The sequence below is a fragment of the Cyphellophora attinorum genome (genome assembly GCF_001299255.1).
Source record: "Cyphellophora attinorum strain CBS 131958 chromosome Unknown Contig31, whole genome shotgun sequence".
Taxonomy (NCBI): domain Eukaryota; kingdom Fungi; phylum Ascomycota; class Eurotiomycetes; order Chaetothyriales; family Cyphellophoraceae; genus Cyphellophora; species Cyphellophora attinorum.
Window position 1 is genome coordinate 133,702 of NW_017253259.1, and position 17,766 is coordinate 151,467.

Below are 17,766 nucleotides of genomic sequence, written 5' to 3' on the forward strand. Positions count from 1 at the left end.
GCAAGAGCCATAGCCCTTGACGCCACTGTACTTGCCTCGTCCAGTGCATCTATATTCAAGGCTCCAGGCAAGCCGGATGACAAAGTTACGCGTACAGTGCTTCAGAGAAGGTGAAACGAGATGAGAAGACTAACGAGACGGGAGACGGAAGATAGACAGACTTGTCGGAGATGTTCGTGAAATTGCCATCTCTGTGCTATTCTAGAGTGCATTTCCAGATCTCTCCTCAGTTATGCTGTCGCTCAAAGCGACAAAGCTGTCACGCACCCGATAGAAAAAACATGCATGCAACGCTGCCCAGCGAGAACAGCCTGAGTTGAGTTGCCGCCGCGGCAACATGAGAAAGCGATCGTAATCATGCCGAACCAAATTTTGTGCAAAACTCTCGCCTCCATCGTTGAAGTCCTCCATCCAGCTGTGTAAAGAGAAGCGGTCACGGGGTATATCAGCCGGAAGGACCGCACGAACATATTCCCACATCAAACCGCGCGCTCTATCATCGTAGTCCCGTTTCGTTTTCGTTTCTGGGATCGTCGTCTATCAGGTCTTATTTGGCCATGGCAGTGTTGGTGTTAGCTTCATGGCTTCAGCAGCGTGGGCCATGTCGCCGTTACCCTGAGCCTTGCTGTGCTTTGCGACTGGCACTGAGTTTCGAGCGGGGACGCGGACAATGCCACCTGTCACTGGCAAAGCAGACGGGGTGCCCATGAGGAAGGAGTCGACTTGGCGTGCACACTGGCGACCCTCGTTCTAGGAATAAGTTAGTCTCTGCGACTGTGAAGAGTTCTGGCTGGAACTTACGATGCCCCAAACAATCAAGGACTGGCCACGACGGCAATCACCCGCGGCGAAGACACCCTCAATGTTGGTGTTGTATTGGCCCTTGGGAGTGGAAATGTTCGACCGGCCATCAAGCTCAACCTGATCGTTGAACAGACGGGCCTCGGGTCCGAGGAAACCCATCGACAGCATGACCAGGTCAGCAGGGAAGAACGCTTCGCTGCCTTCGACTGGCTTCATATCCCAGCCGCCGCCAGCACGCTGCTACAAGTTAGCTTTGGAAATTCCCGAATACAGCGAGTTGAACATACCTTTGTCCACTCAACACGCTTGGTGTTAATGCCCTTGACTTTACCATCCTCGCCAACGAACTCTGTGGTCATGATGCAGTACTCGCGAGGATCCTTGCCGTAGTGCTGCTTGACCTCGGTATGACCGTAGTCGACACGATAAATACGAGGCCATTGTGGCCATGGATTGTCGTTGGCTCTCTCCGGAGGAGGCTGTGGCAGAAGCTCAAAGTTGGTGACCGACTTGGCACCGTGTCGGACGCTAGTACCGATGCAATCGTTGCCAGTATCACCACCACCAATGACAACGACATGCTTGTCTTTGGCCGAGATGTACTTGCCATCATCAAGCTGGCTGTCCAACAAAGACTTGGTGTTCTGACCAAGGAAGGTCATAGCAAAGTGAATGCCATCCAGATCACGTCCAGGTGACTTGAGGTCACGTGCAACAGTTGCACCGGTAGAAATGATCACTGCGTCGTTGGTTGAACGCAGGGAGTCGAGGGAGACTTCCTCATCGGGCCCAACCAGAGTAGAAGTCTTGAAAATGACGCCCTGTGCAGCCATGAGATCCACACGTCGCTGGACGACACGCTTGTCGAGTTTCATGTTCGGAATGCCATACATGAGGAGGCCTCCGATCCGGTCGGCTCGTTCGTAAACCGTGACGGTGTGACCGGCGTTGTTGAGCTGATCAGCCGCAGCCAGTCCAGCCGGGCCTGATCCGATGATCGCAACTTTCTTGCCCGTACGTTCTTCCTCTGGAATGACGATTGGCTTCATCCAGCCCATCTCGAAGCCCTTGTCGATGATAGCGCATTCGATAGACTTGATGCCGACGGGGTCTTCGTTGATTCCAAGCACGCAAGCACCCTCGCAAGGAGCAGGGCATACACGACCAGTGAACTCAGGGAAGTTGTTAGTCATCAGTAGGCGGTTGAGTGCGTCCTGCCATTGGTTCTGGAAGACTGCGGATTTGTTAGCCTTGTCTTGGGATAGGGGCTGTGCTGAAAAGCGAGATGGGAGAGCAACTTACCCAGTTCGTTCCACTTGGGAATGATATTGGAAATCGGGCAACCGGTGTCGGATTGGCAGAACGGCACACCACAGTCCATGCATCGGGCAGACTGGTACTTGAGCTCGTCCTCGTTTAGCCGTGAGCTCAGTTCAGCCCAATCTTTGGTCCTGGTCTTTGAGTTGCGGTACTTTTCGGAGCGCCGGTTGTATTTCATGAAGCCACGGGTCTTGTCAAGCACCAAAGTCGACTTCTCCTTGGCTTTCTTGGCGTCACCGTTGATGCCTTCCTCAATGTCGAGCATCTCGGCTTTCTTCTGCTTCTCTTCCTTTTCCAGGGCCTTCTCGCGCTGCTGCTGGTGAAGATTGCGAACAGCATTACCGGGCAAAATAGGCAGAGGGTATTCGGCCTTCTTAGCTCCTCGGCCTTGGCGGCACGCTCTGCAAGCACGCGCTTGTAGTCAACTGGGAGCACCTTGATGAATCGAGGTAGGGCTCGGTTGAACTCAAGCAGAATGCGAGCAGCCATCTCAGAACCTGTGTAGTGGTGGTGGTCCTCGATCAATCCACGAAGCCAGGCAACCTCAGCAGGATCCTCAACACCAGATACCTCAACCATCTCCATGTTGATCTTCGATTCGAAGTCCTGGTGCTTGTCGAAGACGTATGCTATACCTCCAGACATGCCGGCAGCAAAGTTGCGACCAGTGCTGCCCAAGATGACGATACGGCCACCAGTCATGTACTCACAACCATGATCGCCAACGCCTTCGACAACGGCGGTGGCACCAGAGTTGCGGACGGCGAAACGTTCGGCAGCGACACCTCGGAAGAAGCATTGGCCGCTTGTAGCTCCGTACAAGCACACGTTGCCGATAAGAACGTTCTCTTCCGCCTTGTAGACAGCGCTTCGTGGTGGGTACACGATAAGCCGACCTCCAGAGAGGCCTTTGCCCACGTAGTCGTTTGAGTCACCCTCGAGCTCAAGTGTGACACCTGGAGCAAGATAGGCGCCGAACGACTGGCCGGCCGAGCCGCGAATGTTTGCGTGGATTGTGTCTTGTGGAAGGCCGGCTTCGCCATACCGCTTGCTAATCTGGTAGGAGAGTGTGGCGCCCAACGCACGGTCTGTGTTGACGATGTCGCACTCTATGCGGCAAGGTAGGCCTCTCTCAAGAGCGAGTTCTGACTCCGAGATGAGCTTGTTGTCCAACCGAGTATGGAGCTTATGGTCCTGTTTGCGGACGTTGTATGTGGCCACGCCTGGACGAATTGAATGAGCAGGGGTCAAGATCAAAGACAGATCGATGTTCTCGGTCTTGGGTGTGCGGAGGTCCTCCCGCATCTTGAGAAGCTCAGCTCGGCCGACCATCTCATTGATGGTTCGAAGCCCGAGCTTGGCCATCACCGCACGGAGCTCGTTAGCAATGTAATAGAAGAAATTGATAACATGCTCCGGAGTGCCGGCAAATTTCTCGCGGAGTAGAGGATCCTGAGTAGCGATGCCAACAGGGCAAGTATTGAGATGACTGCAGACATGATTAGCCTCGTCTCAGCACAGAGGTGGGGGAAGCAACTTACCATTTTCTCATCATAATGCAGCCCATAGCGATCAAAGGTGTTGTCGCGAAGCCCCATTCTTCCGCGCCAAGCAGACATGCAATGGCAACATCTCTGCCAGTCCTAATCTGACCATCTGTCTGGACAATAACGCGACCACGAAGGTCGTTCAGGACTAGCGTCTGATGTGTTTCGGCCAGACCCAGCTCCCATGGTAGACCGGCATACTTGATACCAGTCCATCGAGAAGCGCCTGTGCCGCCATCGTGACCAGAGATCAGGATATGATCAGCTTTGGCCTTGGCCACACCAGCCGCGACGATGCCAACGCCGACTTCGGACACGAGCTTGACGGAGACACGTGCACGTGGGTTGGAGCACTTCAGATCGTAAATCAGCTGCTTGAGATCTTCGATAGAGTAGATATCGTGATGAGGTGGCGGCGAGATGAGACCGACGCCAGGTGTGGAGTGCCGAGTCTTGCCGATGGCCTCGGACACCTTGTGACCAGGGAGCTCACCACCCTCGCCAGGCTTAGCACCTTGAGCCATCTTGATCTGAAGCTCGTCGGCATCGGCCAGGTAGTTAGAGGTGACACCGAAACGACCAGATGCGATCTGCTTGATGGCGGACCGCATGGAGTCTCCGTTCTCCATCTTCAAGCTGCGCTCAGGATCTTCGCCGCCCTCACCTGTGTTAGACTTGCCTCCGAGACGGTTCATGGCTACAGCCAGCGTGGAATGAGATTCCATGGAGATGGAGCCGTAAGACATCGCGCCTGTAACGAAACGTCGCACAATCTCAGTCCATGGCTCGACCTGATCGATGGGGATCTCGGCACGCTGATCGAAATCGAAGTCGAGCATTCCACGAAGTGTGCAATTCTTGATCTGTTCATACTCAGACAGAGAATATGCCTCGTAAGATTTGTCGTTCTTCGTCCTGACAGCATCCTGGATGTTGGCAATGCTGGTCGGGTCATTGATGTGTGCTTCGCCACCATCGCGCCAATGATACTCGCCAGACTCTGCGAGACCAGGAATTTGCCGAATGTGTCGTGAAGGGAAACCCTTCTCGTGGAAGGCGAATGCATCTTGTGCAATGAGCTCGAACGTCATACCCTTGATACGTGTAGCTGTTCCAGCAAAGCATCGGTCAACCACAGAGTCATCGACTCCCAACGCTTCGAAGATTTGCGCGCCCTTGTAGGATTGGAGAGTCGAGATACCCATCTTGCTCATGACTTTCAGAATACCACCGTCGCAAGAAGCCTTGTAGTTGGCAATAATCTTCTCATCTGTGAGCTTCTTTCGAATGAGGCCTTCTCTGTTCAGCTTGAGAATACACTCCATGGCAAGATATGGATTGACGCCATCAGCACCGTAGCCGACAAGAACACACATGTGGTGAACTTCGCGAGCTTCTGCGGATTCGGCAATGAGGGCAACTCGAGATCGCCATCTGTTGCGGACCAAGTGATGGTGAACCATGCCGACGGCGATGAGAGTTGAAACTGGCACTCTGTCCTCCGAGGTAGCACGATCGGACAAAATGATGATTTTATCGCCGTTGCTGATGGCCTCGGAAGCAGCATCACAGATGTCGTCAAGGGCCTGCATATACCCGTCGACGCCCGACCACTTGTCAAAGGTGATGTCAATCGTCTTGACTGTCCACCCCTTATCGAAAGCGCTCATATTCTTGATGGCATTGAAGGTCTCCGTTTCGAGGACAGGCGACGGTAGCATGAGCCGGGCGCACTGAGACTCGTCCATCTCCAGGAGATTGCCTTGAGGGCCAACATAGCATTCGAGGGACATGACTATAGCCTCTCTGATAGGATCGATGGGTGGATTGGTGACCTGAGCGAACATCTGTCTGAAATACTCGTACATCAGGCGTGGCTGCTGAGCCAGACAAGCTAGTGGAGCGTCGTTGCCCATGGAGCCGAGCGCTTCTTTGGAATCGGCCGCCATCGGTCCCAGTAATAGACTGACCTGTTCGAACGAGTAGCCAAAAGCGCGAAGTAGTGGATCTTCCTGAATCCGCGAGTCCGTAAGCTTGAAGCTGAGATCAAGCTCTTTGCTGAGCTTCTCCTGAACAGCAGGCATCTTGTATAGATGCTTGTCGAGCCACTGCTGGAAGTTCTGCCGTCCCGAAACAGTGCTCTTGAGTTCTGCGTCATCAATGATGCGTCCAGCCTCTGTATCGACAAGAAGCATCTTGCCAGGCTGCAATCGGCCTTTCTGAATAACGCGCTCTGGCTCAATGGCAATGGTACCGACTTCGGATGCACAGATGATGCGATCGTCATCCGTCACATAGTATCTGCAAGGCCGCAGACCGTTTCTGTCGAGGTTGGCACCGCAGTAGCGACCATCAGAGAAAGTGAATAGAGCTGGGCCATCCCACGGCTCCATTAGACAAGCTGCGTACTCGTAGAAGGCGGCTTTCTTGGGGTCCATAGCTTGGTTGCCCTGCCACGCTTCCGGAACCATCATCATGACTGCTTCAGGCAGAGAGAGGACTCTGTTCATCACAAGAAGCTCTAAGACGTTGTCGAATGCTGCAGAATCAGAGCCGCCGTCTTCAACGATCGGAAACAGGCGCTCGAGATCTTCACCGAAGAAGTCTGAGCTCAAGATACCCTCACGTGCTCTCTGCCAATTCTTGTTGCCTCGTAAAGTATTGATCTCACCATTGTGAGCGAGCCACCGTAGAGGCTGTGACCGGTCCCAGGAAGGGAATGTGTTGGTAGAGAAGCGGGAGTGCACCAGAGCGAAGTGACCTTCGTAGTCGACGGACACCAGATCGTGGTAGTATTGATAGACCTGGACCGGAGAAAGCTGACCCTTGTAGACAATGTTCCTGTTACTGAGAGAGCAGATGTAGAACCATGGCTTGAATCTTGTGTCGTGGGAGACGGATTTTCTGAGCACGTAGAGCTTTCGCTCGAATTCCGTGGCATCGAATTGCTCAGGATCTGTGATCTCCGGCTTATCGCCTTGACCGTATGCAGAAGCCAGAACGACGAATGGCTGCATGATGGTGGGCTCCCGCGACTTGGCTGCAGGACCCAACAAGGTCGAGTCCCTGGGAACAACTCGCCATCCGAGCGTACGCAGTCCGAGCTCGGTTGCGACCTCTTCGAAGCTGGCCGTCGCATCCTTCAGCATCTCGGTATCGGGCTTGAAGAACAAGTTGCCTGCAGCATACTGTCCTTGGGGAGGGAGCTCGATGCCGACCTCGCGAGCAAAGTTCTTGACGAAGAACCGATGAGGGATCGATGTCATGACACCTGCGCCATCGCCATCTCGTGCATCGGAACCCACCGCACCGCGGTGGGTCATGTTGCAGAGCAGATTGCGGGCATCGCTCACAATCTTGTGGCTAGCAGTGCCTTTGATGTGACTGTATCTGTCAGCAGACGCCGTGAAATTGAGCCAGAGAGAACATACGCAGCAAAGCCGACACCACATGCATCCTTCTCTAAGCTGGGGTCATAAAGACCCTGCTTCTCCGGCAGAGCCTCACCCCAGCCATAGCCCTTCTCGGGCGTATAGGGTGTGTACTCTTGTGGCTGTTCAATCTCTTCAATCTCTTGCTGTTGGGTTTCTTCCACGATCAGGCCCATCCTATCGTCGACAAGCGACGAGTTGTAAGTCGAGCTGATATGTAGGTATTTGACAGGCTCCACCAGAGGAATTGTTATGCCGTGGAGGCGATGAGCTGCTATACCTTATGTGAAGGCCGTAGAAGGGGCAGGTGCTCTCTGAAAGGAGTGCGTGAGCTGTGCAGAGAGCAGTGCGTGGCGAGAGGATGGATAGATGAGGGTGAAAATATTCTACGGGAAAGAAACAAAGACTCGGGCAGCCAAATTAGCAGGAGGAAGGCGGGCGCTGTCTAAAGTGGGGTTGGAAAGAAGCAGAGTACTCCGTTCCAGCCAAATCAGAAGCTGCGGAATTCGGCCATTCAGTATAAGCTACCATTTACACAGGCATGCAAGCTACAAGAGAAGTGAATTTCTTTTCTCCGAGATCACCTGTTGTTCAGAGGCCGGTGACAGAAACTTCGCACACACAATGGACTTTCCTTCACCATAGCGATGCAGCCTCGACATCAGCCAGCGGAAAAGAGGAGGCAATAGTGAGGACGAGGTGAGATCAGCTCGACTTTCTCTGGCTGTACAGCTTTTGGCATCAATGTGAACTCTGAATAGGCGTGCCGAGCAGCGACTCAATACTTATTGCACACAGAAATGGCGACTCTTCCAAGCGAGCGAGCTCTGTGTGTATGCCGTGCATGGAGCTTCTGGCTCGCGCTCGGCCTTCTCCATCGATTCCACCTCGTTTTCGTCGACCTCACCACTCTCGTCTTGCATTTTATACGTCGACAGTATTCAGCGAAATAATGATAGCGTGTGAAGATAAGCAACAGTCAACCAATCAGCATATCTGTTACATCTTACATCCACGAAATAACATCGGTATGCACCACTCTAGGCTTCATAAGGCCTGTGGGTCTGGGCTAAAGTCCAGACGTTTGGGCTCGTGGGGCGTTCGATTTCTTCACATGCAGCTCTAGCTGCGGCTGTCGCCCGAAGCAAAGACGACCGAGGACGCCCCATGGCAGCAATTCAGTACGGCATTCGTCGGTCTTCCAGGGGTGCAAGCGTTGCCATCTGGACGTGCTGTGGTTCTGTCACCACCAGATATTCTGTCAAGTAGGCAGAGCTCGATCTTTGCCGTCGTAGAGCTCTGTGACTGCCTCTGTCACGGTTAAGCTCACAACGATGCCCGAAAGTCTAGATCTGCGCAAACCTACAGTTTGCTTGCAACGCCACGCACCTCATCATCCTGCACAAGCACAGGTGTCAATAATTGCCAACAGGAGACTTGTCGCTAATAGTTGTTCAATCTGCTATTTACCACACAGGAACGTTTGCGACGAGTTCATCCACGGCGCAAGCATTTCATGCACAGACCCTGTAGCTGCACCCCACGGACAGGGATTGCTCGTTATTTTGGCACGAGATCTGACTGTGGAGTTGAGTTGGATCTACTTAGCCGCGCCGCTAGTAAGAGCCGACATCGCAGCTCCCATATCCTTTACCTCATCGCGCATTTTTCAAACAGTAATCCTCGTGTCCTAATAGGCGCTGACACGAACAACGCTGCGGGAGCTTCAGCGATGGCCTGCATGCCGAAGCTAATGGAGCCCTGGGACCCCCTTGGCATCTGGGCAAATTTCCATCTATCCACCGTCTTCCCTCGAACCTGTGACACAGCCGCTCGTATATGTTGGCTGTTGCGCTGCTGACATCCATGCGCGACACACGCAACGTGCGTTGACAGAGCTCGGTACATTCACTCGCCGAGCTTTCGCGTGTTGGAGTCTTGGAGAGTATCGTGCTCGAGAGTAGATATAATTACTCGGTACAAGCACACAAAAATCGTGGGGCGTTTCGGGCTTGGCACGAAGTCCCGATACTAAGTCATATGCTCTGTGCAGCAAGAGCAAGAGCACAAACATCATCCTGTCCTCGAGAGTCTGACCAGGCGTGAGAGAATAGTCCTGAGTGCCACAGTCCATATCGATCGAAAGAGCTGGACGCCAAAGAAGAACCAATTTTGACATCACTCATTTGGTTGTCGGTACCTGCTGCGAGGCTCTGGCAAAGAGAAATGCTGCCCCGCGGTCTGTAATCCACGACGGCCAGCCCCAAGATTACCCTAACCCTAAGAGCACAATTGTTGCGGTAACACTTCGGTTCGCAGCCTAACTCAAGACTTCAAGTTGTCTTTTCATGATCCCCAAACAGACCAACTGCGTCCAAGCATTCGTGAACCTGCTTGCACAGCTTGCTCAAGTAGCAGTAGACGTCCAGAGCGGCGAGGCCGAATTTATGCATACCGTCGCATTGTATGAGAAGCACACCTAATCCACAGAAGCAGTAATACTCACGGTCTGCTGCCGAACTATGGCTCGGCACGAGGATAAACGCTCACCATCACCAATAGGAAGTTCATACTCCTCTTCGAAACGGAGCCGAAAGCACGACGACAGGGACGAGGGTCGGTATGAGAGGAGCAGACGGGACGAGGATCGCTCTTATCGCAGAAGAAGATCTCGCTCGAGAAGCCCTGAGGTGCGCGCAGAATTCACGCAGAGGCTACATCATTCTGACAGGATACAGCGTCGATCAAAAGACTACGATCGCGACAGGGAGAGGGATCGCGACCGCGACCGATACCGCAGGAGAGACAGATCGGTGGACCGAAGGCATGACGATCGTCGACAAGATGACTACTACAGCTCTTCTTCGCGGCGGGATCGATCAAGACGGCGCTCACGTGACCGAGATGACAGACGGCGCAGTCGCGATAGAAGTCGTGACCATCGCTCCCGCAGAGATGAGCCTCGAGACCGCGACAAGGACCGGGATCGCGACCGTGACCGAAGACGCAGAGATGAATCTACTGAGTCGAGGAAACGAAAGCGAGAAGACAGTAGAGAGCGACCGCCGACACGGGACTCTGCTGCGGCATCAAGACACGTACGTCAGACCCCTTCCGGACGTCTTTTCTCTGCTAACAATGTAACGCAGGCCTCAAAGCCATCGACGCCCACAGCAATTTCTGCCGAGGAGCAGAAGGCGGCCCGGCTAGCTAAGTTAGAGCAGTGGAAGCGGAAACAAGCTGAAGAGCAAGCTAAGAAACAGCAAGAACGAGCATCGGGTGGTGCTCGCAGCATCCTCGACGAGATCGACAAGAAAGCTGCGCTGACACCGGCCGCCAGTCCTCCCAAGTCACCGGCGACACCGGCGACACCAACGACTCCCGATGTCCCTTCGCCTGCTCCGACTCCATATCAAGGCAAATTTGATCCGAAAGCCATTGCGAAGAAGGCACAGGCGACGACAGCTGCGTCTAAGGTTCTGGGAGGCGATCCTCCTCTGGTCCCCAAAGTTGCTGCATTGAAGAAGGAACCGCTCAAGCCAAGTCCTGCAGCGACTAATGGCTCCAGTGGCGGCAATCTGAAAGCGTCAGGAAATCTCAGTGGCTTTGGGCTGACATCGAAGCAGGTGATGGACACTGATGTGACGAAGAAAGCCATAGATTTCGGCGATGATGATGACAACAAGAAGAAATTGGAGAAACTGCCTACGTTGCAAGATGCCAATCCAACACCCGATCAATCCGTGAACGGAGGCGAAAATGAAGACGGCGATGATGAAACAGACCTACAAGAGGGTGACGACGAAGAGGCTATGGCAGCTGCTCGAGCCGCAGCAGAAGAACGAAGCAAGGCCGAGCGAGGGGAAGATACTGCCATGGAGGAAGCGCCACCGATGCCCGCAGCTGAGCCCGAGGCGCCTGATGAGGAGGAAGACGTCGACCCTCTTGACGCCTTCATGCAAGATCTGGTACCAACTTCAAGGCCCACCTTCAAGTCGCAGAAAGCGAGCAAGAATAAGCAACAAGAGCCTCAAGCCATGTTCAACGACGACGATGAAGTTGGTGGGCTTACTGCCATGGACGAAGACAACCCAGACAGCATCATGGCAATGGCTGCCGACAAGGTGAAGAAGAAAAAGAAAGATATACCTACTGTCAACCACGGTAAGGTCCACTATGAACCCTTCCGCAGGAACTTTTACTCTGAGCCGATAGAGATGGCCGACATGACAGAAGACGAAGTCGCTGGACTGCGCATGGAGCTTGACAACATAAAAGTGCGCGGTCTCGATGTCCCGAAGCCGGTCCAGAGCTGGGCTCAATGTGGTCTGGGAGTCCAGTCATTGGACGTCATCAAGCACCTCGGCTACGAGGCTCCGGCGAGCATTCAGTCGCAGGCCATTCCGGTCATCATGTCTGGTCGCGATATGATTGGTGTGGCGAAAACAGGTTCAGGCAAAACCGTCGCTTTCTTGCTTCCTATGTTCCGACACATCAAAGACCAGAGAGCGTTGGAGTCTCTCGACGGGCCGATCGGGCTTGTTCTGAGTCCAACGCGCGAGCTAGCAACACAGATCCACAGAGACTGTAAGCCTTTCCTGAAAGCGCTAGGCTTGAGAGCAGTATGCGCATACGGAGGTGCTCCGATCAAGGACCAGATCGCAGACATGAAGAGGGGCGCAGAAATCGTGGTCTGCACGCCAGGACGCATGATTGATCTTCTCGCAGCAAACAGCGGTCGTGTAACCAATCTTAGACGCGTTACATACGTCGTGTTGGATGAGGCTGATCGCATGTTCGACATGGGGTTCGAGCCTCAAGTCATGAAAATCCTGGCGAACATTCGGCCTGACAAGCAGACTGTGCTTTTCTCCGCTACATTCCCGCGACAGATGGAAGCGCTAGCGCGGAAAACTCTTGCAAAGCCGGTCGAGATTGTGGTCGGTGGCCGAAGTGTCGTGGCCCCAGAGATTACACAGATCGTCGAGGTGCGAGCAGAAGAGCAAAAGTTCATTCGCCTGTTGGAGCTCCTTGGCAATCTCTATGCTGAGGACAAGAACGAAGACGATCGCGCATTGATCTTCGTTGATCGACAAGACTCTGCCGATGGCTTGCTCAAGGCGCTGATGAACAGAGGCTATCCATGCATGTCAATCCACGGTGGCAAAGACCAGATCGATCGCGACTCAACTATAGCAGATTTCAAAGCTGGCATTGTCCCAATCCTGATTGCGACATCAGTGGCTGCACGAGGCCTTGACGTCAAGCAACTCAAGCTAGTTGTGAACTACGATGCACCAAACCATCTAGAAGACTACGTCCACCGCGCTGGCCGTACAGGACGAGCAGGCAACACCGGCACAGCAGTCACTTTCCTCACCGAAGAACAAGAACGATACGCAGTCGACATCTCCAAAGCCCTCAAACAGTCCGGCCAGCCCATCCCAGAAGCAGTCCAGAAGCTAGTCGACGCCTTCTCCGACAAGGTCAAAGCCGGCAAAGAGAAAGCCTCCACGGGCGGGTTCGGCGGCAAAGGTCTCGACCGCCTCGATCAACAACGCGACGCCGAAAAGGCGCGCGAACGCAAGACCTACAAGACCGGCGACGACGAAGAAGAGAAGGAGGACAAAGAAGACGGAGCCACCGCGAAAGTCGGCGACGAAATTTTCGCCAAAGCCGCTTCGGGCGTCAAAGCTTTCAACGCAGACGCCCCACCCGCGTCTCCTCCAGCCTCAAGCTCAATTCCCGGTGTTCCCAAGGGCATTGACCTCGACGGCAAGATCATCGTGCACAAGACTGAGCGTCCTGAAGCCGACGCTGGCGGCAAGCCAGGCAATCGCATGGACCGCGTTGCCGCGGCTGTGGCAGGCATCAACCAGAAGCTCTCCAAGGCCGGTGTCATGCGCTCGGGCGTGCCGATCGATAACAAAGGTCCCGACGCAGGCGCCTTCCATGCCACTCTCGAGATCAACGACTTCCCGCAGAAGGCCAGGTGGGCTGTCACGAATCGCACGAATGTGGCGAAGATTCTGGAGAGTACCGGCACGAGTATCACTACCAAGGGTAATTTCTATGCTACGGGCAAGGAGCCGGGCCCGACGGAACAGCCGAAGTTGTATATTCTGGTGGAAGGTGATACCGAGGTGGTGGTGCAGGAAGCTATGCGGGAGCTGATGCGGCTATTGAAGGAAGGCACGATGAGCGCAGCGGAAAATGAGGGGAGGGCTGCTCCGGGCAGGTACTCTGTGGTTTAGCGGCTTCCAAGGCAACATAGATGTCAGACATGGAAGAGATGCTCCATTGCTACACATCTACGAAAAACTACACCTCGTTCTGCTCGGCGTTGTTCGTGGAAAGTGCGCAAATCGGAATCTCGTTGCGAGTTCGCGATTTCTATCAGCAAAGGAAGACCGTGTTCGGTTCATTCTCTGCTTACAAGGCACGTCAACTATTTTTTCGAGTACGAAGATCCTCTGATGAACCACTGTACCCACATGAACTCCCACACCACTCCGAGCCCTCCTCACTACATTCCTCTACTTCCTCATCACACTCCAGCTCCCCTTCGCCAAATCCCAACTCATCATCCCAATCCACAGCCCTCGCCCCAGGCACACACCCCCAATCCACGTTCTCCCTTTCCACCTCCACACAGCGCTCCAGCTCCATCCCCACCAGTATCTTCAAACCTTCCGGCCGCGCATCCACCCAGTCCCAGAACCTGTAGTCGAAGAAGTTGTACACGATTTCAAAGGGTAGGATGCGTAGCTTCGTTGTCCTAGGGCCAGAGAGGGGCTGCGATGCCATGCCATCTTTCTTACCTGCTGCTTCACCACCTGGGGCTTGATACAACCTTGCAAACGGTCTGTACCTCTTTCTTCCCTCAATATCAACTTCAACAAAGGAGTCACCGTCATCCGGCCATTGTCGGCACCCAAGCCCCATCATGAACAGATCGCCCCAACTCGTCGCCGCTTCACTTGCGCCCCCGAGCTGGCCAAGGGTTCAATAAAACCGAAGCCGCCGAAGACGGACGTCTCCCAGGCTTTACCGAGCTCGGACTTACGGTCAGTATTGATGAAGGGTTCGTGTTCGCGTTTCTTCTTGTTCTTCTGTGTGCGGTTGTTGTCATCGATGTCCTTCTCATCCTCCGTGGCAGGAGCAGTCCGACACATCCACACCGCGTGCGCGAGCTCATGTACCAACGTGACCGCAAGGAAGAACAAGACGTAGACTTTGGCATGGTAGCCGATCTTAGGGTAGGTGTCCTGGTGAAGGTAGCGGAGGAAGAGTGGGTTGAGTGTTATGGCTACGTTGGTACCGCGCAGATGAGGAAGAGGCTTGCTGGTGTCGTTAGTAAACACACCAAACCGCTCATTCAGCGATATGTTCCGTGTGTGAATCAGACTGTGGTCCTTACTGGTCATGACGGAACCATGGGCGCTCTCGCCTACGGCGGAGAGGCTGGCAGGCGTGGGAGCTAGCGGCTGAAGGTAGGGCAGGGGATATGGGAGGGTGCTTTGGCCTGTTTGGCGCATATGGAGAGCTATGCTGGAGTGCTGGTAAGAATCTGTGTGTAGTTTATGCAAGCGTGTTTGATATACTCGGTTGACATCTTGGGTGGGCACGCGCTTGCTATGTGCCAGGTGCTTGAATCGTGCTTTGAGCTGCCAAATGAGATGCTTATATGTCGTGTCAGTGCAGCTAGTGCATCAGTTGTCAGTACTCGCTGCTGCTCGGTCAGCCCAGAGCTCCCACTGCCGTCTCTGCTGTCCTTCTGTTTTGGGAAGTGGAAAATATCCGCGCCATAAAATGCAGACTCTCGTGTCAACTTCTCAGGCTGCTCAAAGAGCAAACGATGGAATAGGACCAACGAGTCTCGATTCGAGATAAATCTCGTGGCAAGCTGTAGAGCGTGGTATAGTTGCGGGTACGCAATATGCATGTCGCGGCTCTCACTGACGTAGTCATGATTACCGAAGGGCAGCAACATTGATCGGAAAATTGGATGGACCAAGTCACGGCCTACCCAGTTGGGATATCTGTGGCCTCCACCTACCGTTTCGTTGCCATAGCCAGCGCTGTAGATATGAGGGGGGAGCGGATTTGGTGGCCATACTATGCATGAGAACACACCTGGCTGCATGATGAGGAGGCGGAGATCAGGGTCGTTGTTAAATGTGCGCGCTCTGGAGTCCATGTTTTGCTTCAAAGATTCATGGCTCGTGATAGCGTGAGAAGGGTAAGGGGGCTGCTGCGAAAGGAAAGGGATGTTCAGTACATGGCCGGGCACTCGCCAGCTTGACGATAGACAGCGACGCTTGGGCGGTGGTGGACGGACATGCCTTTGAGGTTCACGCTTACCGAGTGTCTTGCCGTTGTAGACAAGGACTTGGTCGCTTTCGAGTCGATAGACGTTACGTTCGAAGCTCCTTCTAGGCTGGAAAGAATTAGGCTCAGACCTACCTGTTGATTTTGTCTTTGACACGGTACTTTCCCTGGGTGCCGCGTGATTATTGGGTATCGTCCTAGGCGAGACAGGCTCCTCGTGAATAGGGCCGGTCCGTGGTCGATTGAATGGATTCATGCTCAGATGTCGTGAAGATAAGCCAAGAAGAAATGTGCTGAGTCGGGTTGCCGCAGGCTCGAAGACGAGTCGTTACGGCATCGTGATCGTCGAGCTGTAGCTTATGCACAGACATATTTTTGGTCTTTGTTGCGACAAGTCAGTTTTGTCTTCTGGAGAACTGGCGGAGTCGAGGACAAGGCTATTGCTGTCGGACATGCTTGTAAACAAAGAATCGTCGTTCTTGCCATTATGCACAGACCACACGCGAGGCACTGTGCAGCGGCATGTGTGGGGATCGCACCTGACGATATTGAGTATAGACAGGCAAGGCGCGCAGAGTACACCCATCCGAGTATTTGCGAAGCTGCTCTTCCGAGAGGGCGTACCGTGGATGCGAAGATGTGTAATGCTGTACAGTCTACAAGTCTACGAGTAACTCGTCGTGCGAAGATTAGGCTCTGGCAGCCTCAAGCATACTCGTGACACTCCCCAGCTTCTCCCTTGGCTTGCCATGTCGTTCTCCTATGTGCTTCTCCGCAGCATCGATCTTGTGCCATTGATCCCAGTGGACTGGATCGAGCTTCTGGCCTTCACGCATTGCGTCAGCTTTGACGCCTTGCCAGCCAGCTCGGTGAGGCAAGTGTGATATGACTGTACGTTTCCAGTCGTCCACGATTGCTTCCGCCGTTTGAAAAGCGTCCGTCATGGTCGATGCAATCACACCGGTCGGACCGCGCTTTACCCATCCAGCACAGTAGACCGAGGCGTTGGTTTGCGAAGTGGATAGCTGTTTTTCTGTCCCGATGGGAATGGCTCTACCGAACCCGTCATGCTGAATTGTACCGTGGAGAAAGTTGCAGCCGATGGATGCCATGCCGGGAATGGGTTCAGCAGCATATCCAATGCTGCGGAAAAGCGTCGACGCAGACAGAGTTTTGTAGTCGTTCGCAAATGTGACACCTGAGGCGGGAGACTCAGGGTCAGACAAAACCGTCTTCCTGAAGCGGACTCCGTCAAGCTCAGGAGGACTGGATGCAGACGAAAAGGACAAAGATTCTGGCGAAAGAAGAAAATCAAGCGACCAAGACTTCGTGGCATCAGGCTTGTGTGGTGAGCCTTTTTGGAGCAGCTCCATGATGCGCCTCTTCGGCCGCTCCAGTGCTTTGGTGTTGGGAGGGAAAAGATCGGCCGGGATAGGGTCGAAATTGACATCAGGAAGCTGGAGTAATTCTCGAACCTCTTTGATCGTGAAGGCTGCCTGAAGCGGTCCTCGTCGGCCCACGACGTGAACGTGCTTAATTTGACTTTCTGCAAGGGCTCCAATTGCGTAGTCCGTCATATCAGTCTTCTTCAAGTCTTCGATGCTGGCCAGCAGAGTTCGGGCTACATCGAGCGCAACGTTGCCCTGCCCTACCACGACTGCGGTATCACCAGCCTAAGAGCCGGATTGAGGTCACGATACTCTGGCAAGCCGTTGTACCACCCTACAAATGCTCTCGCAGAGTAGATGTGTGGTCGGTCTTCTCCTTCCAGACCAATTTTGCGATCCTTAGAGGCACCGTACGCGAAGACGATCGCATCGTAGTGTTTCGCCAGGAGAGTCAGTGGGAGGTCTTGTCCGAGCTTCACGTTGCCGATGAAGGTGTAATTCGGCGACCGGGCGAGTTCCTCAAAGGTGTCTTGAACATTCTATTGGGATCAGCTCGGACACCATCCCGACGAAACTCGTCTCACCTTGACCTCAGGATGATCGGGTGCTACGCCATATCTCACAAGCCCGAACGGCACAGGCAGCTGCTCGTACATATCAATCACGGTCCCAGGAATCTCTCTGAACGTCTTCTGTGCCGTATAGAATCCAGCCGGGCCAGAGCCGACAATAGCAATCCGTGGCCCACGTTCATGGTGCGCCGCCGCGCCTGCTGGCACATGAAGAGAACGGCCTTTCGAGCCCCATTGCCTGGTATAGCGCAACTTGCTGGGACAACGAAAGCGCGAGACTAGCATTGCAGCAAGACGACGACTCCATTATCATCTGCGCCCCATCGTGCAGCAAAGAATACTAGCAGATTGAGGCATCAGAAATGCTAGCATT

At 53.9% G+C, this 17,766-nt stretch overlaps 4 protein-coding genes across 4 annotated transcripts; 1 reads left to right on the forward strand and 3 right to left on the reverse strand.

Moving 5' to 3' along the window:
• Positions 1-540: 540 nt before the first annotated feature.
• On the reverse strand, positions 541-7,278 carry AB675_2936 (putative glutamate synthase [NADPH]; the record flags this gene model as incomplete). The annotated part of the gene is made up of 7 exons (XM_018142946.1): positions 541-750; positions 802-1,041; positions 1,092-2,038; positions 2,107-2,494; positions 2,536-3,613; positions 3,666-7,055; positions 7,103-7,278. 7 exons carry the CDS (start codon positions 7,276-7,278, stop codon positions 541-543), a joined length of 6,429 nt encoding a protein of 2,142 aa, XP_017996397.1.
• Positions 7,279-9,724: 2,446 nt separating this feature from the next.
• On the forward strand, positions 9,725-13,356 carry AB675_2937 (Pre-mRNA-processing ATP-dependent RNA helicase prp5; the record flags this gene model as incomplete). The annotated part of the gene is made up of 3 exons (XM_018142947.1): positions 9,725-9,792; positions 9,841-10,204; positions 10,252-13,356. The coding sequence occupies 3 exons, from the start codon at positions 9,725-9,727 to the stop codon at positions 13,354-13,356; spliced, it is 3,537 nt and encodes a 1,178-aa protein (XP_017996449.1).
• A 690-nt stretch (positions 13,357-14,046) lies between these two features.
• On the reverse strand, positions 14,047-15,302 carry AB675_2938 (uncharacterized protein; the record flags this gene model as incomplete). Its single annotated transcript, XM_018142948.1, has 2 exons — positions 14,047-14,784; positions 14,829-15,302. 2 exons carry the CDS (start codon positions 15,300-15,302, stop codon positions 14,047-14,049), a joined length of 1,212 nt encoding a protein of 403 aa, XP_017996351.1.
• An 820-nt stretch (positions 15,303-16,122) lies between these two features.
• Positions 16,123-17,678, reverse strand: AB675_2939 (NADPH:adrenodoxin oxido, mitochondrial; the record flags this gene model as incomplete). The annotated part of the gene is made up of 3 exons (XM_018142949.1): positions 16,123-17,106; positions 17,160-17,360; positions 17,406-17,678. The coding sequence occupies 3 exons, from the start codon at positions 17,676-17,678 to the stop codon at positions 16,123-16,125; spliced, it is 1,458 nt and encodes a 485-aa protein (XP_017996400.1).
• Between the last annotated feature and the right edge of the window lie 88 nt (positions 17,679-17,766).